We start from the raw sequence: 27,554 nt of genomic DNA, 5'->3' as shown, positions 1-27,554 counted from the left end.
CCATAGCAGAGCAGTCTGTATTGGCATGTATTGGTGACATGTTCTATGCTTGGATATTGGCGTGAGGACATTTGTCATAGTATGAAAATGAATTATTCACACCGGCCACTGCAGCGTGTTGGCTCAGTGTACTAAGGCTTGTAACCATGGGTGACACACACACACACCACGCACATGCACAAGCGCACACACACACCTTGGCAGCTCATGACAACAAACCCTGTATCCCCAGTTGACAGGTGTCAGCAGGTAAAACAGAGAGCAAATCACTGCAGTGTTGGAGAAACGACAGAGGAGATGGAGGGAAGGGAAAGAGAAGGAGAGAGGGGGAAGGCAGAGAGAGAGAAGTAATGAGATGAGAGGTGTGTTGACAGTGGACAGAGGGTAAGAGGCAGGAGAGGATGGGGGAGAGAGAGACGGAGGGGGAGAGAGATGGAAAGAGTGCGTTAGGGAAGATAAGAGTTAGGGTAGAGGTAGCTTTTCACAGAGGGTGAGAGGTAGTGTGAGTAACAAACAGCACAGCAGAGAACTGCAGAGGATGGAGTTACTTTACTGCACTCAGTCAGCCTATTCCAGTGGTTTTCAAACCTCTCCTCGGGACCCCCATCCGTTCCCTGTAGTTGATCTGTCCCAGAGCTAGCCCACAACACCTGATTCCAATTGTCAACTAATCATTAAGCCATTGACTACAGCAGGTGAATCAAGCGAGCTAGTTCAGGGCTACAACAAAATGATGAAGCCTCTGGGGTTCCCTGGGGAGAGGTTTGAGAACCCCTACCCTATTCAGCCAGTGGATGCTCCTCAGAGGAGGAAGGGCAGGACCATTCTCCTCAGCGAATTTAATGAAAATAAAAATAGTGAAACATTACAAAAAGTTATTCCTCATAGATATAACTATACCAAATATATTCAATTGAATATATTTAGTTGAACCGTTTTTAACGAATACATTTCTTCAAAACTGAAGGAGAATCAAGAGAGAGAGAAAGCTATCTATCTATTTTTTTTCACTTTCACTTACTTAGCGAAAACTAGTTAAGCCTATTCAAACGTCTGGCTCAAACAGAGAGGGATGCTATGTTACCTAGCTGGCTATGGCTAGCCAACGCTGGAACACTTCCAAGTCAAGGTAAGCGTTTGCTTTTATTAATTTATTGCCACCGGGGCCTGCCGATATAACTGCTTTACTGCTTGCGAACTGTACACTGTACTGCGTGATTGTAGCGGGTTTACTAACGTGTTAGTTCTAGTAGCTATGTTGACTTGACGTTTGCTAATATGGTGACAATGATGTAGGCTGTGTGTAGCGGTTAGCGGTTATGATATGAAGGTTTGGCTTGGATGTTTTTTTTCGCCGGGTCACAGACAGCTGATATATGGTGCACTGAAGTCCACAAACAAAAGGAAAATGTGAGAGGAGGAGAGCGCGTAAATGCGAAAAGGAATTATCCAACGATCAAAAAGATCATGCTGTTTATATGTGGCTGCTTTGAAAATTAACTGTGTTTGCGTGTGATCAGGGGTGTATTCATTCTGATGATTTTTTTTAAACGAAAGCAAACAGAATGAAACGGGGATAAACCTGAATTTGTCCAATAGAAACTCTTATTCGCAACTGTTGGACTAATGATTACACCCTAGATCAGCTAGATGCAGGCAAGATTGTGAAAGGTGTTAATTGAATGTGTCAATGTCGGTCACCTTACTCAAATTTCTCTCGTCCTCTGCACCTACATTTTAAACTTTCATTCATAGGCTAGGTTGTAGCAACCTCATGATGGGTATAGGGAAAATGTGACTATCATGTAGCAGCCTAAAACTATGGATGTTACATTGAACTGGGTGAACAGAATATGAATGACAGTCATCCAATATCCTGTAATAGAAATAAGGCCATGCTCATTAAAAAATGTATCGTCCTCCCTCATCTTAAACGGCACCGACCGCCACTGTATTAAGCATACAGAAACCTACTGCAGTTAGCAGTCTGTGATCCACTGCAATACATGTGAAAAACACAACCAAACAGACAGAACTCTCAAACTAGAATTAAATATGAAAGGCGGCATACATTTTCATCGTCCCTCGGTATGTGATGATGTGTTGGGTGAATAGAGAGACGGTGAGATCTAAGAGGAAGTCAGTTTGGCCTTCAGATGTCTTAGAGGAAATCAGGACACAGCTCGTGTGATCCTCATCATCGAATCCTGCCAACAGATATACACAACAGACATACACGTGCACAAGCATGCACGTCCGCACGCAAACAAAGGCACACACTGGGATCTACCGCAAACACACATCGGAAAACTCTGGGTAGTAGCTTTATTGTTACTAAACACAAGACTTCCGAACGCATCTCTCCCTCTCCCTCGCTCTGGGAAGAAAGGATGACAAATGGAGTAGTGTGTTTGTTTATTTTTTCTGTGGCTTTCCTTTGGTTGAGTTTCTCTTCCTGTAACTGTCATATTAAAAATGCAACAAAAAGCACCCTTTTCTTATTCCAAACGATTGGGCATTTGGAATATTCATGAACATTTGGACGCACACATGGACGAACAAAGGCAAACAACACACACTAAAGATCCATGGCACGGATTCATAGATTAATCGTTGGAGCCATGTATCCCAAATGCCATCAATATAACAGGCACAACTTACAACATCTGACTCCAGAATTCTCAATGTAGTTATCTATTGTAACATTACATGGCACAGCCCCCCATTGGCTACAGTTGAACATATTGGGAGTTAGAAGTCCACAGATCCTGAGACGATGGCCTCCTCCACTCCATTGTGGTGGCCCCATGTGTTTGTGGCAAGGGATGTGTGTGTACAGATGTAGGATCTTCATTTGATCACCCTTTCGCAGGAGCAGCCAGAATTCTTATGATTGACTTTGAAATTGGACGTCTATCCATGTCCTGAGGACGACGGAAAACGCTTTCAAAACCGGCCACTAGGGGCAACAGAGCGCTATTACCATGAAGTAGGCTTGGATTTTTTTGTAATCATGTGACTCCGGATTCAAAGGTCACGTGTTCAATCCTAGTGGTAGACACTAATTTTGTATATTTGGTTTTAACCCTATCCCAAACCTTAACCCTTAAACGTAAACATTCAGAATGAATGCCTGAACATAATATTTTAACCCAATCTAAAACCTTAACTTCTAAATTTGACGTTTGGTGCAATTTCGAAATATGACTTTTAGAGAAAGGTAGACAAACATCCGAATCGGAGGTCACATTAGTAAAACCGTGAATCTTGTTTTGCAGGAGAACTTTTCAGCACTTTAGCAAAGTAGTGTATTTGAGGTTTAAAAAGGCTTCTGAAGACCAAAAATGTCCATCAATTATAGAAACCAGAGAGTTAGGTTATATGGAGGAGATTACTGAGTAGTCTGGTTCATCAGGCTGACTCCCAGTCTCAACTTGAAGTTATTGAGGGATGATGATGTTTTGGCAATGTGAAGATAAGAATTCCAGAGTATGGTACCTCTATATCTGATAGAGAATGGACTATGTAAGCTGAGCCAGCGGTGAGGTGGACGGTTACCCCAGTGTCTTGTGTTATATACTGTAGATGGATTTCAGAATGAACCTGGAAGAATCCATTGAAGGGTTTAGGTAAACTGTCTAGGAGGTATGAGTATTTGTAGATGAAAGTGCATAATAGGCGTACATTAGTGTCGTAAATAGACAAGATATTGAGTTTCTTAAACAAAGGTGCAGACGGAGCCAGGAAATTCGAGGAGGTGGCTATTCTTGCAAATTTATTTTTGTATGATGAGTAATTTGTGTAGGTAGGAGGCATATGTACTGGCCCACCCAAACAATATTACAGTAAATGAGATATGGGTCAATTAAACTATGGTATAGAGTAAGGAAGCAAACCTGCTGAACCAAACCACTAATCTTACTGATGATACCAACCGATTTCATCACTTTGCTGCAGACAAATTGAATATGATCTTTCCAGAATAATTTTTTCATCATTTAGAACTCCGAGGAATCTAGTGGGTGTGACTTGTTCCATTTCATTCCCACCAATTGAGATTCTAGCTCTTTAAAACAAAAAAAGTCTTATTCTTACTAATACACACAATAAAGTTTGATTTTAAATATAATTTTTTATCTGGAACCAATCAGAAATTTTGGCCATGCCTGAGTTGGCTTCATTAATTAATGAATCAAAATTCTTGTGTGATAAAATCAAATTGGTTTCATCAGCAAAGAGAAGGGGAAGTACGGTAGAACACCCTTCAGCAAGGTCATTGATATAGATTAGGAATAACAAAGGTCCAATTATCCAACCCTGTGTCACGCCACAGGATATCTTGGCTCTGGTAAATGCAGAGCCGTTAACAAATTATTCTCTACCATAAACATAACTATTTGGCCAATTATATGTGATCCTGATGTTATTTCATCTGAATTTATCAACTTTTTAGTGTATTTTAAGTATAATCATGAAAACCGTAATAATACAATTTAGAAAGTAATATTTAATGATAAACCGTCAAACACTTTGGATAAATCCAAAAAGATGCAAAACGAGTATTCAACGAGTATTCCACAAGTTGCAAAAGAGCCATATCTGTGGAGTAGTTTTTACGAATATAGAATACGGTATTTATTTAAATGTTTTAACATTCTCTTATACACCAATTTTCTAAAAACATGGTAGTGCAGATATTGGGCAATAATGTGTAAAAGATCTTGGATCCCCAGATATATAGAGGGGGATAACTTTGGCAATTTTCTAATCTTCAGGAACAATACCAGTTTGCATTGATTTGGTGAAGATATACAGTGCATTCAGAAAGTATTCAGACCCCTTGACTTTTTCCCACATTTTGTTACGTTACAGCCTTATTCTAAAATGGATTAAATTGTTTTCCTTTCCCCATCAATCTACACACAACACCCCATAATGACAAAGCAATAATAGTTAAAAAAAAAAAGTTTTTGCAAATGTATTACAAATAAAACACTGACCTTATATAGACAGGTGTGTGCCTTTCCAAATAATTTCCAATCAATTGAATTTACTACAGGTGGACTCCAATCAAGTTGTAGAAACATCTCAAAGATGATCAATGGAAACACAATTTTGATTATCATAGCAAAAAGTCTGAATGCTTATGTAAATAAGGTATATGTTTTTAATACATTTGCAAAAAAAATCTAAAAACCTGTTTTCGCTCTGTCATTATGGGGTATAGTGTATAAATTGATACTTTTTTATTTAATCAATTTTAGAATAACGCCATAACGTAACAAAATGTGGAAAAAGTCAAGGCGTCTGAAGAGTTTACGAATGCACTGTACGTTAGAGGCTCAGTAATCGAGGAAGACACTGATTTCGCCAAAGAGGCACCAATCTCACCATGACCTGCTACTGATATCTTTAAGTTCCCAATTACCTCCATCACCTCCAACATATCAGCAAGGCCAAACTGAAGCAAAGAAGGGAAATGTCCCTGAATGTAAATTCCAAGGGATTTCCATCAGTTCTCTCTATTTTGTTTGACAGAGAGGAACCCACATTCACAAAAAAGTGTTTGAATTCAGATGAAATAGCATCAGGATCACTATAGGTCTTATTTCCACCAATACATTGAGATGGGATAGTTGTAGATGCCTTTTTCTAATTCAACAGTTGACTGATGATTTTCCACGTTGACTTTATATTATTGAAGGATTCTTGTAATTTGCTAGTAAAATATATTTTGGGGGATATCTGAAGTAGGTAAGTACATTTGTTCTCACACTTTTTATAATTTGCAGAATTCAGGGGAGAGGGATTAGTGAAACACTTTTCTATACAACTAGTTTCCAGAACCCATCTGCTACTCTCTTAAGTGGTTTAACTAAGGGAAAAAGGTGGTGAAAGACAGAATTGAAAGATGTGAGAAAAGTCAGGTAAGCAGACTCCACATCGGCCTGATTATAAAACATTTCCCATGAAATGTCATCAATACATTGATAGTCCATTCTGGGCGGATATACTGGTGATTACTTAAGCGGGGGTTGGGCAACAATCATGTCTCTAAGAGCTCTGAAAGGAAAGACTAAATAAATATTCCACCATAGATATTGACATTTATACAACCCATTCCTATCACTTAAAATACCCCGGTGAGAACCTCTATGAGGACATCCATTACGTACCAGGAAGAGGCACAAACAAAGGAAGGAGGTCCTACTCCTGAATGAAGTATATTGACATCAGCATGCACACCCCACACACAGCCCTGGACCTTGTAGTTGGCTGAGCAGGAATGCTCCAGTGGGCTGCTTTAACCACCTTCATTTACATATGCTAATTCATCCGGGACGGTTTAGCTCGTTAGGCCATAACGTAACACCCAGTCCACCCTGACGTCCCCGCAGGGCACACGTGCGCGCACCCGCACACACACACACACACACACACACAAACACACACGAGACACATAGGGTCACCTTCCGGTCAATGACATTTGACCACCAACTGACCCCATATGAATAATGGCCAAATCTCATCCCTCTCTCAGGTCTCTGCCCTATTCCCCATACAGTATAGAGCAGTACTTCCAGCCACAGACATATAGAGACTAATGACAACTAGAGAGTAGGGAGTCATATGGGACACAGCCAATTCCCTGTCCCGGCTTGAGGTGGTTAGGTTTGTCTTTTAGAATGGGGTCTACCTTCAGTATACAGACAGTGGATATGTTAGTATTACTGCTCTATAGTCCAGGTCCCCCACAAACTTGGCTTTTACTGAAGATGGATCAGCACAAGACTGTTGAGGCCTGGGTCTACACCCCTGGTAATACTACCTCTGCTCTAAATAGTAGAGTCTATTCCCTATTCGATTCGCTCATCAATGAGAGGTTCCGTTCCTTAATAACACACACCGGGATGTTTTAAACAGCACTGCATGACTCAACCGTATCTAGACGTTGGAACGTCGCAGACATCGTTTACTATGAGTCACCAGTACAACTAATAAGATAACGGTAAGCAGATGTAAAACTAGCGGCTCTACTAGTCTGTTCATCTAGAACACCAAACATGACTTTCCATATCTTCTTCTTCATTCACACACCTCGCAATTACCCTAATCATTCTGGATCCTGCAGTTACATTTTAATCATGGCATTAAAAAGGAGGTTCAAAGTATAAGCGCTCTGAAAGTGCAATAAGCTCATGAATAATAAAACGCTGCGATATTGATTTAATTACGGAGTGAATGACGCTACCACAGACTCCAAAAAACACCAACCTCTAATTATTTTATTGTTTTGTTTTATTGTGGAAAGTACATTGAGCGGTAAAGCAATTAAAATCATTTCGTTTGGCGTTTTTTTTTTCTCTCTCTGCGCTCTCCTCCGGTCTAGTTGTTCCGCGAGGAAATGAAACGTAAACAAATGCCTCTGTGTTATTAATCTGGTGCCGATAGAAAAAGAGTGTGAGAAAGGAAGAGGGGTGTGAGAAAGAGAAAAAGTGAAACATTTTACAAATGAACAGTTTAAAAAATGCTAAATTCCATTTCCTTGCCAAGGCAGTGGGATACATTTGCCTAACTGTGAAACCACTACAGAGAAGTCTGGACTCTTCTTTTTCTATGGGGTGCAGATTATCTCTATTTGATTTCCTTCCTTCCCCTTCTCTCTATCTTACTCCATACACAGGTATAGGAGATGCCTGAGTGATGCTCCATCACTAAGATCATGTTCAGGAGAGCAGGTCCCGGTTTAGAGAACAGCTGGAATACAAGAGAGAGTGACAGAAATACGTCTACTCCTCTAGAATCTCATACACACAGACACATTCCTCAGTTTTCAGTCAGAGAATAGCTTAGAGACATGGGAGCGAGTGAGAGAGAAAGAGAGAGAAGCAGAGAGACCGACACAGACAGACAGAGAGAGAGAGAGAAAGAGAGGAGAGAGATGGAGATGTATTCTTCTTTTTTTCTCTCCTCTTCAGGATTTATTAGGACTCAGTGAAGCTTAGCCATTTGCCATTAGTGTGTGTTTGTGTGTGTGTGAATTGACATCTGCAGGAGTGTGGAGTCAATAAGCTCTGTGCCTAGTGTGTATTATTCTCTGGCCTACAGGGAAAACAGCCTTTTCCTACTGACAGAAATTTGAATTTGACAAAGAAAGAAAGAAAGAAAGAGATGAAACGTCTATGAAAAAGAGGGAGAACATTCTCTCAGTCTTTTCATCTCCTGTCATCTGAAAAGTCAATCCCAGAGGAGAGGGACAAAGAGAGGTGCAGGATATTCTCTTTCGTTTTTTTTAATTCTCTCACTTCAGCTCTCGCTCATTCTCTCTTTCAATCGTTCTCTGGCTCTTTTTCTCTCTTCCACTGTACCACTCACAACACCCTCTTTTCTTTGGATCTCAATCCATCCCCCATTTCTCTGCCCCTCTTTCCTCCTCCTCCCTCTCTCTCTCTCTCTCCCTGCGGTTAGTTATTGATGAAGTGATTTTCTGTGTTGCTCTGTTTCTCTCCTGTGGAGATGTTTGCATACACAGTGTGTGTGTGTGTGTCCGTGGTTGATTCCCATGATAGAGCCCTTATCCCGTCTGGGGCAAGCCACCAGAGTCCTGCCCTTCACACTGGATCAATTAGTCTCACAGTCAATAACACACACACACACGCACGCACACACAGTCAAATCAAACTACCAATATCTTCTGTCTCTGATCGTGTTGATTGGTTATATTATGCAGAGTTAAATCATTATTGGCTGAGAGTGGGTGGAGCAGTCAACACAGGTCACGGTCACCGCATGCACACGCACGCACACACACGCACACACACACACAGAGAGAGAGAGGATTATGTTTAGTTGTACCCTGAGGCAGAAAGCCTGTTCCTGAGGCAGAAAACCACATCCATCATAAATAACAAACATACTGGAACGCTCTCGTACAGGAAACAGCTCCACTGCCACATACAGGAAATATGTACATACTGTATGTACTACTACTACCCATAATAGCAGGTCTGCGTGTGTGGAAAGCTGAATATGATCTTGAGAGAAGTAGAGTGCTTCTTGCATGGTTTCTTCCTTAGAGGCAGTAGAGAAGGCTGAAAACGGCCATTCATATCCAAGCCTGAGGAGTATTCACAATACTAGTAGTGATTCTGTGGGACTCTCCTTTCTGCTATACAGTCTTACCTCTTCAGGTAGTTGCCTAGCAGCATGCCTACAAAATCAGCCAACAAAACTATGGTTCGTGCCATGACAGTTATAACCGTTTATGCCATCTGTTATGTATCCGTTATAAGGCATTACCCAGCAAACAGGGGACGTCCTAAGGACTTTAGGTGAAATTTCCAATAGGTCCTTTTAAGGGTTTCGGGGAGATGTTATCCCACGGACATTCTGTGAACGTTCTGGGAACCATACAACATGACGTTAGCCTGACGTTCATTTTGACGCATGGGACATCCAATGACCACAAGGGGACATTTCATAGGGCTGGGACGTTCAACGTTATAATTGTACGAATAGCAAAAAAGTGTGCCCTGTTTTTGGTAAACCATTGGGTGCATGTATTCATGACACTCGTTTGCTACAAAACCTTGCTAAAACAACGAGCATGGTTCCTCAACTGGCAGCCCGCGGGGGAAGTGGTTTTTTGAGCAATAAATAAATAAATAAATAAAAACTAAATTGGGGGGGTGGACTTTTCATTGTTGGACATAAGACTGTAAAAATATCAGGAAATCAGCTCCAAGTGATTTTACTTGAAGAAATCTGTTCCCAAGTATTCCCACGCATAATAAAGAGACACATGATCGTATACAAATGTAAGCAAGGTTTGAAATGATTATGTGTCAGTCAAATATTATTTCTGTTCGGGCTTCTTGCGGTCAATTTGCTGTCAACAAATGATTAGTAACATGTTCCGGTCCCCCGCCCATCCGCTCAAGAAAGAAATGGGCCCGCGGCTGAATCTAGTTGATGATCCCTGTCTGACTGTAGATATGGAGTTCTTTTCCGCTCATGCATTCTCATTTCCACGCCAAACCTACCGCTGGGATCCCATGTGGCTCAGTTGGTTGAGCATGGTGCTTACAATGCCAGGGTTGCGGGTTCAATTCCCACGGGGGACCAGTATGAGAAAGTACTAAAATGTAAAAAAAATGTTGTGCGTGGCCATAGAGCTCTATTTTCACGTCATCCAACACCACTTAATTTAAAACGACATTGGCACTTCAAATCAAATCAAACTTGATTTGCCACATGCGCCGAACACAACAAGTGTAGACTTTACCGTGAAACGCTTACTTACAAGCCCTTAACCAACATTGCAGTTCAAGAAGAAGAAAATATTTACTAAGTAGACTGAAATAAAAAATGATAATAAAAGTAACACAATAAGAATAACGAGGCTATATACAGGGGGCACTGGTACCGAGTCAGAGTGCGGGAGTACAGGCTAGTTGAGGTAATCTGTACATGTAGGTGGCGGCAAAGTGACTATGCATAGTGGGTAACAAACAGCGAGTAGAAGCAGTGTACAAGTAGACTTGGCGCTCTGGCACCGCTTGTCGTGCGGTAGCAGAGAAAACAGTCTATAACTAGGGTGACTGGAGTCTCTGACAAATTTATGGGCTTTCCTCTGACACTGCCTATTATATAGGTCCTGGATGGCAGGAAGCTTGGCCCCAGTGATGTACTGGGCCGTTCGCACTACCCTCTGTAGCGCCTTACGGTCAGATGCCGAGCAGTTGCCATACCAGGAGGTGATGCAACCGGTCAGGATGCTCTCGATGTTGCAGCTGTAGAACTTTTTGAGGATCTGAGGACCCATGCCAAATATTTTTTGTTTCCTGAGGCTTTGTTGTGCCCTCTTCACGACTGTCTAGGTGTGTTTGGACCATTCTAGTTTGTTGGTGATGTGGACACCAAGGAACTTGAAGCTCTCAACCTGCTCCACTACAGCCCCGTCGAAGAGAATGGGGGCGTGCTTGGTTCTCCTTTTCCTGTAGTCCACAATCATCTCCTTTGTCTTGGTTACGTTGAGGGCTAGGCTGTTATTCTGGCACCACCCGGCCAGGTCTCTGACCTCCTCCCTATAGGCTGTCTCGTCGTTGTCGGTGACCACTGTTGTGTCGTCTGCAAACTTAATGATGGTGTTGGAGTCATGCCTGGCCATGCAGTCGTGGGTGAACAGGGAGTACAGGAGACGGCTGGGGGGCTCCAGTGTTGAGGAAGCGTGGCAGATGTTTTGCTACCTACCCTCACCACCTGGGGGCGGCCCGTCAGGAAGTCCAGGATCCAATTGCAGAGGGAGGTGTTTAGTCCCAGGATTCTTAGCTTAGTGATGAGCTTTGAGGGTACTATGGTGTTGAACGCTAAGTTGTAGTCAATGAATAGCATTCTCAAGTAGGTGTTCCTTTTGTCCAGGTGGGAAAGGGAAGTGCGGAGTGCAATAGAGATTGCATCATCTGTGAGATTGCATCGTCCTGTAAATAGTTGGGGAATGGCTGCCTTCTGAGTCTGGGGGATGATTTTATACAGTTCTGTCTCCTCACCACACCTGTTAGCTAGTCTGCGAACAATACCTTCTCTTTCATGGTCTTGTACTTTCTCTGGCCACAGTGCTGGATCTAAAACCTCATCTTCCTCACTTCGAATCTGTCCATACTCTTCCTTTCCCTTATTACTTGCTTGTTCAGTCTCTTCTGTCACTCCTTCACCGGCACTGCTGCTACTCTTTAACTCCTCTTCCTCCCCCCTGCTCTCCTCTGCATCAGAGTCTGTCTGACAGCTTTCTGCTGAGATTCTGCCAACCTGGGGCTCTCTGGGCACTAGGAAGTGAGTAAACAAAGGGAATTTTAGGTTTAATGTTCGCTCCTTCAAAAGTTACGATACTAAAAATCTACTACTGAAAGAAAAAACTTTTGAATAGTATACATAACAAATAGAATACGTATTTAAGAGTGTCTAAGTCATCATGTGTCTAACTTTACAATTTAAAAATGGTCTAGTTATGCTGCTGCTGTCTCACCTCCAAGGTCCGCTGTTTCAACTTCATGTAGTAGACACACATTGGGATCTTTGTCTAAAGCTACAGCAGCAGCAGCAGCAGCAGCAGTAGTAGTAGTAGTAGTAGTAGTAGTAGTAGTAGTAGTAGTAGTAGTAGTAGTAGTAGTAGTAGTAGTAGTAGTAGTAGTAGTAGTAGAAGTAGTAGTAGTATCTACAGTATGGATAGGTAGGCTACATGTTAGGTTTTAATTTTAGTCTAGCTAGCTAACAAATATCACGCAAATATTGGGGAACACAGTTATAATATCTAAATAATAGCTAATTAGTTAGCCATAGCTGGTGGTGGTAGCTCGTCATCATCATGTTAATAATTACTGCTCTGACCGAGCCAAGTGAGTCCACGGTAGGCAGCTACCAGTAGCTAGCAAGCTATCAAGCTAGCTATATTGGCTAGCTAGGCTACTCAATTCAGCAGGCCGTCTGCACTGACTTACCACTAAAAATCCTTCTCCTCTTTTTTTTTCTGGGAAAAAAACGTAGTGAGTCATTTTCCCCCAGAATTTGGCTGTATCTGTCTCGGTTTCCTTTCTTTCCTTTTCTGGAAACCCAATTTAGTTTTTGAGGTGGGCATAGTGGTTATCTCTCGTGAATTGTTAGGATACATGCCGGAGCAACTGTCAGATCATGTGGATCTTTTTCCCTCCTCATGGAGAATGGACCAAACCATGTGCATTATGGGCCCTTGGCCATGACAGAACGTTCTACGAGTGTCTGATAACCGTCCTTGGGGACACCCTGGAACAAACATCCAGGGGACCAATGATAAAGCGTTCTAAGAATGTCCTATAAAACATCCATGGGGACATCCCTGGGACAAACCGGGGAACCAGACGAAAACCTCCATGCGACCATGATACAACATCCTGACGACTTGCGCGACCATTTTGGGATGTTCCGGGGATGTCCTAAAGACACATTTTAGCTTGCAGGGTATGTAGCCATGACAGCGTTGAAGTGAGTTTAAGTGGAAACACTCTACATCAGTAAGTGATTAAGAAGCACAGTTGCACAATACATTAGCTACTAGAGTACCACTACAGTTTATTATGCGTTGGGCATTAGGTAACATTGTCTGGCAGCGGCCACGTTATCTGAGGCTCAATTCATGAATAAACATTAGGAAGTGGAGGCAATGTTCCATTCACAGCCTTGAGCAGTAACAATGACGTTAGCAGCACAGAAGAGGCTACATGTACGGCACTGCTCGGAAATGATCCATTCAGCTTAATCACATGAAATGTTTTGCCCATTTTCTCCAGTAATCAAAGTCGATGAGCTTGAAAAATATATATTTAATAGCAGAGACAATTACCCAAAATAATAGGGAATGACTTGAAAAGCCAAATTATTCTCCAAAACTCTGAGACTGGTAGGGGTGTGTGGGGAAAGTAGTCATTAGAATAAGCAGGAGAGTGGAAATCAAATAGAGACGGTTTAAATTAGCATAACATGAGCTTGTTTAGTGTTAAGCGTAGTTAACGCCTCACATCTCGTCAACCCGTTAGCCACTTAGCATTGCTAATGCTCCTGCTGCAGCCAAAACAGTGGGACCAAGCCTCACAGCTACACAGCTCTGGTGGAGAATCTAACTTTGTTCAGTTAGAATGTAATTGAAATGAACTAAAGTTTCAGGACACTTCAGAATTCTGGAACACATTATCTTAAACAACATTAGCATTGTAGCTAAGGCACAAAAGACTATATAAAAAGTTTATACTAAAGATGATGGGACAAAGACAATATTCAAGAGATTTGAATGTTAGAGTATATACGGTTGTAGCCGCAAACACTGGGGCATAAAATGGGACAAGAAATGTGGTTTAACCCATTTATGTTGCATAATATAGTGTTGTCAACAATTCAAATGACATTTTTAGTCCAACATACGTTTTTTACTGACATCAACTGCCTTCCTTTTTAACAATATATTTACATATTCCTACTCTTCAAGGTCTCTAACAGGAATGCTTCTGAAGGATAGAACATAGGCATTCTGCTGTTGCTAATAGTTTTAGCAAATTCATGAAATTGAAAGAAAAGTCCATATATTATCCGAAAACTGAAATCTTCTTCCATCTTTCGCCCCCAAAAATGTTCATTGCCATTCCGGTTCCATCCGTTTTGTTCATCTGAGCTACACTGTGTGGTAAGTCGATTTTGTGTCATTGTATGTTTTCAGAACCAATCAATACTGTACCTCACGAGACTAGTTTAGATGCATGTGTCATTTCCAACATTTAAATGCTTATTGTATGTAGAAGTGTCTAAATACACAAATATAGGCCTTAAAAAAAATCTGGTATGATTAGGGTAGATTCACAGATTGTTGAGCTGTTTGGACTTTGTGTAGGGTTGTCTAGACAAGAGATACACTCCACAAGTTACTAAAAGATGTTAAGAATTTATTAAAAAGGGTACTTTGATAGGGCTCTGGTCAAAATAAGTACACTTATAGGGAATATGGTGCCAATTGGGATGCTGGGTAGGTACATGAGTTGTCATGGTGATTAGCCATTCATGTTACAAGAATCAGTGACACGTTCAGGGGATGCCATGGTGACATTACCAGTGGGTGCCAAGGTTATTATTGCCAAGGTGTTGACATACAATGATCCCAGGAGGATGTGGAGCTATCACAGAACAGATCAACGCTAGTATTTATGTGGAAAGGGAAAGGGGGAATAGTTTACTTGTTGTTACTACACTATTATTGTGAAGTGGCGATAGAATGCAACATTCGAATACTGTAAGGCAGCTAGGGGATAGTATTGGATCTTTAGAGGCAGACAACAGAGGTATTGCTGAGGACGAATGTTAACTGTTGTATCAAATGTTATGATTTGTATTTTCTGGTAGGCAACGGGAGTCTGAATTGCAAGAACCTAGCAGACAAAGAAGAATCCTGGCCGGAGACCATCGTGTTCTCCGGCTGAAGGAGGAATACGGAGAGCAGATGAGGAAGGCAACAACTTTGACGGTGGAGGGAGTTTGATTTGATTTAGGATAAAGTAATCCTTCTAACCCCCCCCCCTTAAAAGATTTAGATGCACTATTGTAAAGTGGTTGTTCCACTGGATATCATAAGGTGAATGCACCAATTTGTAAGTCGCTCTGGATAAGAGCGTCTGCTAAATGACTTAAATGTCTGCTAAATGACTTAAATGATTTGAGCATGAAGAGGGAGGCGGAACTCACGATGCAAAAGGCGGACGAGGCCATGAAAGAGTCCGCCTGGCCAAAGACGAGGCCAGAAAGGCTGCAAAGGAGACAGAGAAGGCCAAGGCCAGAAAAGGACAACTCGAGGTTGAGGTGAAGGTGAGGGAAACGGCACAACAAATCCTCTAAATGAATGAATTAATGCATGAATGGACACTATTTTAGCACCATGTCACTTTTATAGTATTTATCTAAAAAACCTACTTTACGATGTTATTATCACATGTATCAAATAAAATCAGAGCCGGAGATATTCGCCGTGTAAACCTAACGCTTATCAGAAGACAATATCGAGGTGCTTCGCGCGCCTTGGTAGACAAAGGAAATTCCTGACCTGCCACTCCAAAAGCTCTTGTTCAACCTCAGATCAAGCTAGACACCCCATTCCACCTTCCACTGCCTGTTGACATCTAGTGGAAGGCGTATGAAGTGCATGCATATCGATAAATATACGGCAATTGAATAGGCAGGCCCTGAAACAGAGCCTCGTTTTCAGATTTTTCACTTCCTGCATGGAAGTTTGCTGCAAAATGAGTTCTGTTTTACTCACAGACATAATTCAAACAGTTTTAGAAACTTCTGCGTGTTTTCTATCCAATAGTAATAATAATATGCATATTGTATGATCTAGAAAAGAGTACGAGGCCGTTTCATTTGGGCACAATTTTTTCCAAAGTGAAAACAGCGCCCCCCTATTGACAAGAAGTTAATGTTAGATCCCTCACCTCAAAGGCAGTTATAGTCAATTAACTAATCAGTGATCATAATCTTGATGTGATTGATCTGACTGAAACATGGCTTAAGCCTGATGAATTTACTGTGTTAAGTGAGGCATCACCCCCTGGTTACACTAGTGACCATATCCCCCGTGCATCCCGCAAAGGCGGAGGTGTTGCTAACATTTACGATAGCAAATTTCAATTTACAAAATAACCCAGACGTTTCCGTCTTTTGAGGTTCTAGTCATGAAATCTATGCAGCCTACTCAATCACTTTTTATAGCTACTGTTTACAGGCCTCTTGAGCCATATACAGTGCTCCTCACTGAGTTCCCTGAATTCCTATTGGACCTTGTAGTCATAGCAGATAATATTCAAATTTTTGGTGATTTTAATATTCACATGGAAAAGTCCACAGACCCACTCCAAAAGGCTTTCGGAGCCATCATCGACTCAGTGGGATTTGTCCAACATGTCTCTGGACCTACTCACTGTCACAGTCATACTCTGGACCGAGTTTTGTCCCATGGAATAAATGTTGTGGATCTTAATGTTTTTCCTCATAATCCTATTGGACCACCATTTTATTACGTTTGCAATCGCAACAAATAATCTGCTCAGGCCCCAACCAAGGAGCATCAAAAGTTGTGCTATAAATTCTCAGACAACCCAAAGATTCCTTGATGGCCTTCCAGACTCCCTCTGCCTACCCAAGGACATCAGAGGACAAAAATCAGTTAACCACCTAACTGAGGAACTCAATTTAACCTTGCGCAATACCCTAGATGCAGTTGCACCCCTAAAAACTAAAAACATTTGTCATAAGAAACTAGCTCCCTGGTATACAGAAAATACCCGAGCTCTGAAGCAAGCTTCCAGAAAATTGGAACGGAAATGGCGCCACACCAAACTGAAAGTCTTCCGACTAGCTTGGAAAGACAGTACCGTGCAGTATCGAAGAGCCTTCACTGCTGCTCGGTCATCCTATTTTTCAAACTTAATTGAGGAAAATAAGAACAATCCGAAATGTATTTTTGATACTGTCGCAAAGCTAGCTAAAAAGCAGCATTCCCCAAGAGAGGATGGCTTTGACTTCAGCAGTAATAAATTCATGAACTTCTTTGAGGAAAAGATCATGATCATTAGAAAGCAAATTACGGACTCCTCTTTAAATCTGCGTATTCCTCCAAAGCTCAGTTGTCCTGAGTCTGCACAACTCTGCCAGGACCTAGGATCAAGAGAGACACTTAAGTGTTTTAGTACTAAAACTCTTGACACAATGATGAAACAAATCATGGCCTCTAAACCTTCAAGCTGCATACTGGACCCTATTCCAACTAAACTAGTAAAAGAGCTGCTTCCTGTGCTTGGCCCTCCTATGTTGAACATAATAAATGGCTCTCTATCCACCGGATGTGTACCAAACTCACTAAAAGTGGCAGTAATAAAGCCTCTCTTGAAAAAGCCAAACCTTGACCCAGAAAATATTAAAAATTATCGGCCTATATCGAATCTTCCATTCCTCTAAAAAAAAATAGAAAAAACTGTTGCGCAGCAACTCACTGCCTTCCTGAAGACAAACAATGTATACGAAATGCTTCTGTCTGGTTTAAGACCCCATCATAGCACTGAGGCTCTGCATCTGTCCTCGTGCTCCTAGACCTTAGTGCTGCTTTTAACACCATCGATCACCACATTCTTTTGGAGAGATTGGAAACCCAAATTGGTCTACACGGACAAGTTCTGGCCTGGTTTAGATCTTATCTGTCGGAAAGATATCTTGTTTGTCTCTGTGAATGGTTTGTCCTCTGACAAATCAACTGTAAATTTCGGTGTTCCTCAAGGTGCCGTTTTAGGACCACTATTGTTTTCACTATATATTTTACCTCTTGGGGATGTCATTCGAAAACATAAGGTTAACTTTCACTGCTATGCGGATGACACACAGCTGTACATTTCAATGAAATAATGAAGCCCCAAAATTGCCCTCGCTAGAAGCCTGTGTTTCAGACATAAGGAAGTGGATGGCTGCAAACTTTCTACTTTTAAACTCGAACAAAACCGAGATGCTTGTTCTAGGTCCCAAGAAACAAAGAGATCTTCTGTTGAATCTGACATCTAATCTTGATGTTTGTACAGTCGTCTCAAATAAAACTGTGAAGGACCTCGGTATTACACTGGACGCTGATCTCTCTTTTGACGAACATATCAAACTGTTTCAAGGACAGCTTTTTTCCATCAACGTAACATTGCAAAAATCAGAAACTTTCTGTCCACAAATGGTGCAAAAAAAATGAATCCATGCTTTTTTAACTTCTAGGTTAGACTACTGCAATGCTCTACTTTCCGGCTACCCGGATAAAGCACTAAATAAACTTCAGTTAGTGCTAAATACGGCTGCTAGAATCCTGACTAGAACCAAAAAATTTGATCATATTACTTCAGTGCTAGCCTCCCTACACTGGTTTCCTGTTAAGGCAAGGGCTGATTTTAAGGTTTTACTGCTAACCTACAAAGCATTACATGGGCTTGCTCCTACCTATCTTTCCGAGTTGGTCCTGCTGTACATACCTACACGTACGCTACGATCACAAGACGCAGGCCTCCTAATTGTCCCTAGAATTTCTAAGCAAACAGCTGGAGGCAGGGCTTTCTCCTATAGAACCATTATGGAATGGTTTGCCTACCCATGTGAGAGACGCAGACTCGGTCTCAACCTTTAAGTCTTTACTGAAGACTCATCTCTTCAGTGGGTCATATGAGTGAGTGTAGTCTGGCCCAGGAGTGTGAAGGTGAACGGAAAGGCTCTGGAGCAACGAACCGCCCTTGCTGTGTCTGCCTGGCCGGTTCCCCTCTCTCCACTGGAATTTTCTGCCTCTAACCCTATTACAGGGGCTGAGTCACTGGCTTACTAGTGCTCTTCCATGCTGTCCCTAGGAGGGATGCATCACTTGAGTGGGTTGAGTCACTGACGTGATTCTGTCTGGGTTGGCGCCCCCCTTGGTTTGTGCCGTGGCGGAGATCTTTGCGGGCTATACTCGGCCTTGTCTCAGGATGGTAAGTTGGTGGTTGAAGATATCCCTCTAGTGGTGTGGGGGCTGTGCTTTGGCAAAGTGGGTGAGGTTATATCCTGCCTGTTTGGCCCTGTCCGGGGTATCATCGGATGGGGCCACAGTGTCTCCTGAACCCTCCTGTCTCAGCCTCCAGTATTTATGCTGCAGTAGTTTATGTGTCGGGGGGCTAGGGTCAGTCTGTTATATCTGGAGTACTTCTTCTGTCTTATCCGGTGTCCTGTGTGAATTTAAGTATGCTCTCTCTAATTCTCTCTTTCTCTCTTTCTTTCTTTCTTTCTCTCTCTCTCTCGGAGGACCTGAGCCCTATGACCATGCCTCAGGACTACCTGGTATGATGACTCCTTGCTGTCCCCAGTCCACCTGGCCGTACTGCTGCTCCAGTTTCAACTGTTCTGCCTGCGGCTATGGAACCCTGACCTGTTCACCGGACGTGCTACCTGTCCCAGACCTGCTGTTTTCAACTCTCTAGAGACCGCAGGAGTGGTAGAGATACTCTTAATGATCGGCTATGAAAAGCCAACTGACATTTACTCCTGAGGTGCTGACTTGTTGCACCCTCGACAACTACTGTGATTATTATTATTTGACCATGCTAGTCATTTATGAACATTTGAACATCTTGGCCATGTTCTGTTATAATCTTCACCCGGCACAGCCAGAAGAGGACTGGCCACACCTCATAGCCTGGTACCTCTAGGTTTCTTCCTAGGTTTTGGCCATTCTAGGGAGTTTTCCTAGCCACCGTGCTTCTACACCTGCATTGCTTGCTGTTTGGGGTTTTAGGCTGTGTTTCTGTACAGCACTTTGAGATATCAGCTGACGTAAGAAGGGCTATATAAATACATTTGATTTGATTGGATTTTTCAAGCACTTATTTGTAATTTTCAAAGACCTCAATGTTATACTTAAGCAATAAGGCACGAGGGGGTGTGGTACATGGCCAACATACCACAAACCCCTGAGGTGTATTACTGCTATTATAAACTGGTAACCAATGTAATTAGAGCAGTAAAAAGAAATTTTTGTCATACCCGTGGTATATGATCTGATATACCACGGCTGTCAGCCAAATCAGCATTCAGGGCTCGAACCACCCAGTTTATAAAATATTATAATTGATGTATTAGGCCCTATAATTGTACATATAGGGCCTAATACAGAACCACCCTACCCCCAAAAAGCATGCAAAAAGTGTAAAAGAAAAAGTAGGCCATGAGCATTTTAAGAATAATGCAGTTTAAGGCCTTGATATTCCAATTTTTATTATATTCTAAAATATGTGGAAATATTGTGGACATTGCCGAACTAAATACATTTTTCTGTAGCCTATGTGGCTGACGTAGGCACACATAATAAAGCCATGAATAGTGGTAGCATGAATCTCAGCATCGCTGTTTTTGTAATAAGAAAGTGACCAAAAACCAGGTTCCTTTTTTAATGGAAGGATTTGTATGGAAAGCCAAGTGGAAGTCAACATTAGATGTTGTCATCATAATAGCCGCACATGGTTTTAACACAACATTGTAGCTAACACCCTTCAATAGAAGCGGCGGGAAACAAACACGAGGCCTCACAAAAACGGATCAAAAATGAAATCACTGAGAATTTTAAGGGAGCAGGAGAACTTGTAAATTGGCTATAATAATAACAAGTACTTTTAAAGCACCACATTTAGGAAACGTCTGATTTTCAAGGTAGGCCTATTCCAGAACTTGAATTTCTGAGCTCCAAATTCAAAGTTAAAGTAGGCTACTTCACTTTAACTTCTTGTGTTGTTTAACATTGCAGTTGTAACATGGGAAACAAAATGTTTTTGTCAACATATGAAAACAAGGAACTCATTACTGTAAAACTTTCTCTGTTAAATCATCACAACAGCTGTTCGGCACTTGGCTGTCATTCAGAAAATTAGTTCCTGGATCAGATGATGAAGATGTATCCCGGCGTAGTTAAAAAGCTGTATTATGCGTAAATATTGAAGAGCCACGTTAATGACAGTATCGATTTAGGTTTTAACTATCAAGGTAAGGTGACTCTTTCGGTTAGAAGCATTTGATTTTTCAATCGCATTTCTTATTTTGGATTTGTGTGACCGTGAAAACTGTTTTCAACCCGTAACATTAGGAGACACTAAATGTTACATAGTTACGCCGCATTTCTGAGATCTCTATATAAAAAAACTGCCCGAATTCTTACAGGGTTGAAGTTCAATGTCTAATTTAACGGATTAATGCTTAATATATGATAGAACGACTACTTACACAGCCATAAATGCAAGGACGGAAAAGTTATGTGTTATGTCACGCGATTTCGGACAAATCAGTCAAGACACCAACCACGATAAAGGGTTTTAAACATAGGTTTTAAATCAACTCGTGAATTGTATTGACTATGTTCCCGCCTTATATCTTAAGAATGTAATGACATTCAAAAATGATATTATTTTCAATGACTTCTCAACAGCTGTAACAAGTTGTCCATTGTTATGAAATCCTCACTGGTACCGTAGTTTATAGAAAGACCTTTATACATAGGAGGCAATGAGGAAATTTGGAATTGATATTGGATTTTCTGTTCACTTCCTGAATTGACTGAATTGAAAAGGAATTGACCCCAACCCTGCACTAAAGCCTAAACACAACTCTAACCCTTTACCCCAAACCTTTTAACCCTGAACCCTAACCCTGCCCCCAACTCTAACCTTTTAACCCTGAACCCTAACCCTGCCCCCAACTCTAACCCTTTACCCCAAACCTTTTAACCCTGAACCCTAACCCTGCCCCCAACTCTAACCCTTTACCCTAAACCTTTTAACCCTGAACCCTAACCCTGCCCCCAACTCTAACCCTTTACTCCAAACCTTTTAACCCTGAACCCTAACCCTGCCCCCAACTCTAACCCTTTACCCTAAACCTTTTAACCCTGAACCCTAACCCTGCCCCCAACTCTAACCCTTTACTCCAAACCTTTTAACCCTGAACCCTAACCCTGCCTCCAACTCTAACCCTTTACCCCAAACCTTTTAACTCTGAACCCTAACCCTGCCCCCAACTCTAACCCTTTACCCCAAACCTTTTAACCCTGAACCCTAACCCTGCCCCCAACTCTAACCCTTTACCCTAAACCTTTTAACCCTGAACCCTAACCCTGCCCCCAACTCTAACCCTTTACTCCAAACCTTTTAACCCTGAACCCTAACCCTGCCCCCAACTCTAACCCTTTACCCTAAACCTTTTAACCCTGAACCCTAACCCTGCCCCCAACTCTAACCCTTTACTCCAAACCTTTTAACCCTGAACCCTAACCCTGCCTCCAACTCTAACCCTTTACCCCAAACCTTTTAACTCTGAACCCTAACCCTGCCCCCAACTCTAACCCTTTACCCCAAACCTTTTAACCCTGAACCCTAACCCTGCCCCCAACTCTAACCCTTTACCCCAAACCTTTTAACCCTGAACCCTGCCCCCAACTCTAACCCTTTACCCCAAACCTTTTAACTCTGAACCCTAACCCTGCCCCCAACTCTAACCCTTTACCCCAAACCTTTTAACTCTGAACCCTAACCCTGCCCCCAACTCTATCCCAAACCTTCTAACCCTCGACCCCTAACCCTCGACCCCAAACCCTGTTTAATAAATATACTTTGCACTACAACTTTTTGCACTACAACTTACAGTACATCTATTTCCCTCTGGACATGGAAACAAGATTAGGAACTCAAACAATCTTTAGTCTGTTACGTCCTATGTGTAAAAATGATCAGATATTTTGTGGGCTAGCTACGTCTACTAGAATTTATTTTATATATATATATATATATATATATATATATGCTAATGCCCCGGGCCCAGTTTTTCAAATAATTTAATTTAATCCAGATCAAAATGATCCTGTGTTGTCTCAAATTGATTCCCCTTTTTGTCCAAGCTGGGCTGAAGTGCGTTTGGATATGCTTTCATTGTATGAATTTCTCTTTGAGTTTAATGTCTGGTAGAGACTGAAACAGTGTAACCATGCAATAAGGAGCAGAGTGTATCATGGGTCACTCGATGACATTTGCTACAACACACAGACTTACCACCTTTATTCACTTTACACAACATGTCATTTCTGACATTCACACACCCACCTGTAAGGCTCCAGGGTGATGGTGCCATAGGCCAGTGCTGTGTCCCATTGGGCCAGGTTGATGCAGGCGTCCAGGGCTAAGTCAGTCACCCTGAGACGGTACACATTACCGTCAGGGACTGCGGAGACAGCGCCACCCACTGGAGCCAGCAGAGAACTACACTCATATAAGAGCTCATTCCAGTCTGGAGACGGAGTTAAGGGCACACCAGAAAGAGAGGGAGGAGAGGGAGAAAGAGAGAGCGGGAGGAGAGGGAGAAAGAGCACTAGATTGACAGAGATAATTATGACTGGACTAAAATAGAGAGCATACAATGGACAGATGAGATGTGGTGTGTGTGTGTGCGAGCGCATATTTGTTTAATCATACACTTTAACGTTGTGACATATTGTCATGGGTGATTCTTGTGTAAAGGATACCACCATGTGTCTGTAGGTTCTCCAACCTGGGGATCGCTTCTCTCAGGGGGGTCCAGGCCTCCTCCTCCCCACACAGCATCATGGGGTCCTGGCCATGGAGAGAGGAGAGAGGGTCAGGGACCATATAGTTACAGTACATGCTGTTAGCATCATGGGACAGTTAGTGTTCGTATTTGTTTTTATTAGGGATCCCCAGGGCAGCAGCTAGTCTTAAAACAAAAGATAAAACAGTACATCATAAAACATTATTACACCACTACATCTCTACAATACAACATGTATAATACCACCATACAACAATATTACAATGTACGTGTGTGTACTTTTGTGTCTCTTCACAGTCCCCGCTGTTCCATAAGGTGTATTTTTACCTGTTCTTCAATCTGATTCTACTGCTTGCATCAGTTACTTGATGTGGAATAGAGTTCCATGTAGTCATGGCTCTATATAGTACTGTGCGCCTCCTATTCTGGACTTGGGGATAGTGAAGAGACCTCTGGTGGCATGTCTTGTGGGGTATGCATGGGTGTACAATGCTGTGGGTTATTAGTTTAAACAGACAGCTCGTTGCATTCAGCTTGTCAACACTTCTTACAAAAATAAGCAGTGATGACAATCTCTCTTCCACTTTGAGCCATGAGAGATTGACATGCATATCATTAATGTTAGCTCTCTGTGTACTTTTAAGGGCCATGCCCTGTTCTGAACCAACTGCAATTGTCCTAAGTCCCTCTTTGTGGCACCTGACCACACTACTGAACAGTAGTCAAGGTGCGACAACACTAGGCCTGCAGGACCTGCCTTGTTGATAGTGTTGTTTAGATGGCAGAGCAGTGCCTTATTATGGACAGCCTTCTCCCCATCTTAGCTACTGTTGTATCAACATGTTTTGACCATGACAGTTTACAATCCATGGTAACTGGTAGTTGGTAGTTTAGTCACCTCAACTTACTCAATATCCACATTATTCATTACGAGATGTAGTTGAGGTTTAGGGTTTAGTGAATGATTTGTCCCAAATACAATGCTTTTAGTTCTAGAAATATTTAGGACTAACTTATTCCTTGCCACCATACCGAAACTACCTGCAGCTCTTTGTTAAGTGTTGCAGTCATGTCAGTTGCTGTAGTAGCTGACGTGTATAGTGTTGAGTCATCCGCATGCATAGACACACTGGCTTTACTCAAAACCAGTGGCATGTCGTTAGTAAAGATTGAAAAAAGTAAGGGGCCTAAACAGCTACCCTGGGGAATTCCTGATTCTACCTGGACTTTGTTGGAAAGGCTTCCATTGAAGAACACCCTTTGTGTTCTGTTATCTTTACTCTTTATCTACAATATAGCAAGGGGTATAAAGCCATAACACATACGTTTCTCAAACAGCAGACTATGATCGACAATGTCAAAAGCCGCACTGAAGTCTAACCAAACACTCATTCTATCATCAATTTCTCTCAGCCAATCATTAGGCATTTGTGTAAGTGCTGTGCTTGTTGAATGTCCTTCCCTATAAGCATGCTGAAAGTCTGTTGATCATTTGTTTACTGTAAAATAGCACTGTATCTGGTCAAACACCATTTTTCCAGAAGTTGACTAAGGGTTGGTACCAGGCTGATTGGTTTGCTATTTGAGCCAGTAAAGAGGGCTTTACTATTCTTTGGTAGCGGAATGACTTTTTCTTCCCTCCAGGCCTGAGGGCACACACTTTCTAGTAGGCTTAAATTGGAGATGTTGAAGAAAGGCTAGCTGCTTATAAATGTCTTATAAACATAAACATGATCAAAACACGATCATTGTGGTACTCAGAGTGCTTCTTCAGAACTTTCGACTATATATAATCTATTACTATAAACTATTTACTACTATTTAAGATTTTCCAGATAGCAGTCCCCTGTGGCACTCAAGGTTGACAGACTTAGTAACATTTTTTTGCTTGTTTTATGTGGTGAAATGGGTCTTGAAGGACAACTGGAAATGGAAAATGCAAAACAATTCTGCAAACAATTGTGGACTAATGGAAAACACTGGCTGTATGTTAACTTGGAGCTCATGTTTGGCTGAGAGCTCAAGGTAGCTTGTCATCACCACCATACACTGCAGGCAGAATGCATCTTAGCCTATTTCTCTCCATCCTCTTGTCTCTCTCTCCCTCTATCCTTCCCACTCTCTACTTCTTTCTCAAACCCGAGGCTGTCAGCAGGTGTCAAAGCCCAGAACCATAATACTGACTGACTATGTGGTAACGGCGAACCCAAGCAATCTGTGTGTGTGTGTGTGTGTGTGTGTGTGTGTGTGTGTGTGTGTGTGTGTGTGTGTGTGGTGTGTGTGTGGTGTGTGTGTGTGTGTGGTGTGTATGGTATGTGTGTGTGTGGTGTGTGTGTGTGGTGTGTGTGTGTGGTGTGTGTGGTGTGTGGTGTGTGTGGTGTGTGTGGTGTTTGTGGTGTGTGTGGTGTGCATGTGTGTGTGTGTGTGTGTGTGTGTGTGTGTGTGTGTGTGGTGTGTGTGGTGTGTGGTGTTTGTGGTGTGTGTGGTGTGCATGTGTGTGCATGTGTGTGCGTGTGTGCGTGTGTGCGTGTGTGCGTGTGTGTGTGTGTGTGTGTGTGTGCGTGCGTGCGTGTGCGTGTGTGTGTGTGTGTGTGTGTGTGTGTGTGTGTGTGTGTGTGTGTGTGTGTGTGTGTGTGGATGTGTAAAGCTGCTCTAGGCCTGCTAGTTTAAAGAGGACAATAACAGACACTGACAGCCACAGTCAGAACCGGGCACCGTGTAGCTGCTTCATATTAAATGATCATTGGGTTTCAGAGCTCTTTCCATGGTATGGGGGTGACTCCCTACATTATGGGGCTGATGGCTGAGGCAGACTAACACTACAGTGTCAGTTGGACCAAATATTGACAAGGTTTTGGTATTTGGAAATGGGGCTGTGGCGGTCATGAAATGTTTAATTAATCATGTTCAGCATCTCCAGGTCTCCACGCATACAAGCCGCTGATGGGTGCCTTTTTTAAAGTTTCATAAATCAATTTAATATACACCATCACAAGAAATCCAGGATTTATTTTACGCAGGTCTAAAGAAATATTATGATATGAAGAAAATGTATTTCAGAAGAACAGAATATGAGTTGGCCTACTCTATGGTTATGTTGAGTGTAAAAGTGATCACTTGAAACAGGTCCTATACGCTAGATTTAAAGTCATTTGGCAACTTCAGTTGTGAATGATACAAACCTTAGAATGGCTTAGAAATCAAAACATATATGGGCTGCATGATGCCACTATAGGCTACTGATGATTTGACATAGGCACCAAAAAAAGCTGGAACTAGGTTCCTTGCCTCAAGCTGCACACCCTGTTCTCTCATCAAGTGATCATATTTTCACCCATCAGACTATAGGCAAATAAAAGTTTCTTTACTAATATGTAACATTGGTTTAGATCGAGATAGGTCCATTATCAAATGGGCAGGAACAGGAGCATGGGGGAAATACATGCTATCTGTATGCACTCCTATAGCGAACGGAGGCCACTTTCCTGCTGGTTCATTTCCCACTTATGTAGGCTACTCAGGTTATTTCACTCCATGCATCAACCACTGTTTGAGGAGCATGCAACCTCTCGCTGTGCGACAAGTGATATTACGCCCAAACTATGTATGCCATGGGCTCTCCAACCCTGTTCCTGCAGCTACCCAGTGGTTAATATTGGGAAACCAAGTGAAATCTGTTCGGGAACATCACAATGAAACATATTTCATTCAACTGTTGACAGCGCCTCTTCTCTGCGCGCTTGAGAAAGGAATGTAGGAGAGGGGAGGAGACGGAAACGCACAGGGGTGAGATATTCTGTAGATAAAAGGTAAATATGTCGGCCTATGAATTATGACAACCAAATACAAATTCACTATACTTGTAGGCTACATCTGAATTTGTTTAATTT

At 42.1% G+C, this 27,554-nt stretch overlaps 1 protein-coding gene across 1 annotated transcript in view; it reads right to left on the bottom strand.

The window, feature by feature from the left end:
- Positions 1-27,554, bottom strand: part of smyd3 (SET and MYND domain containing 3) — a 207,735-nt gene that overhangs the window by 15,438 nt on the left and 164,743 nt on the right. Inside the window, exons 9-10 of the mRNA XM_055864258.1 lie at positions 23,621-23,708; positions 23,202-23,385 (exon numbers count right to left, since the gene is read on the bottom strand). Of these exons, the coding sequence (XP_055720233.1) occupies positions 23,202-23,385; positions 23,621-23,708 (272 nt within the window). The remainder of the gene's footprint in view (positions 1-23,201; positions 23,386-23,620; positions 23,709-27,554) is intronic.

Source organism: Salvelinus fontinalis, chromosome 16 (genome assembly GCF_029448725.1).
Source record: "Salvelinus fontinalis isolate EN_2023a chromosome 16, ASM2944872v1, whole genome shotgun sequence".
In the NCBI taxonomy this organism is placed as follows: domain Eukaryota; kingdom Metazoa; phylum Chordata; class Actinopteri; order Salmoniformes; family Salmonidae; genus Salvelinus; species Salvelinus fontinalis.
The sequence above is the reverse complement of the archived record's forward strand: the minus strand, read 5'-3'. Positions and strand labels throughout refer to the sequence as shown.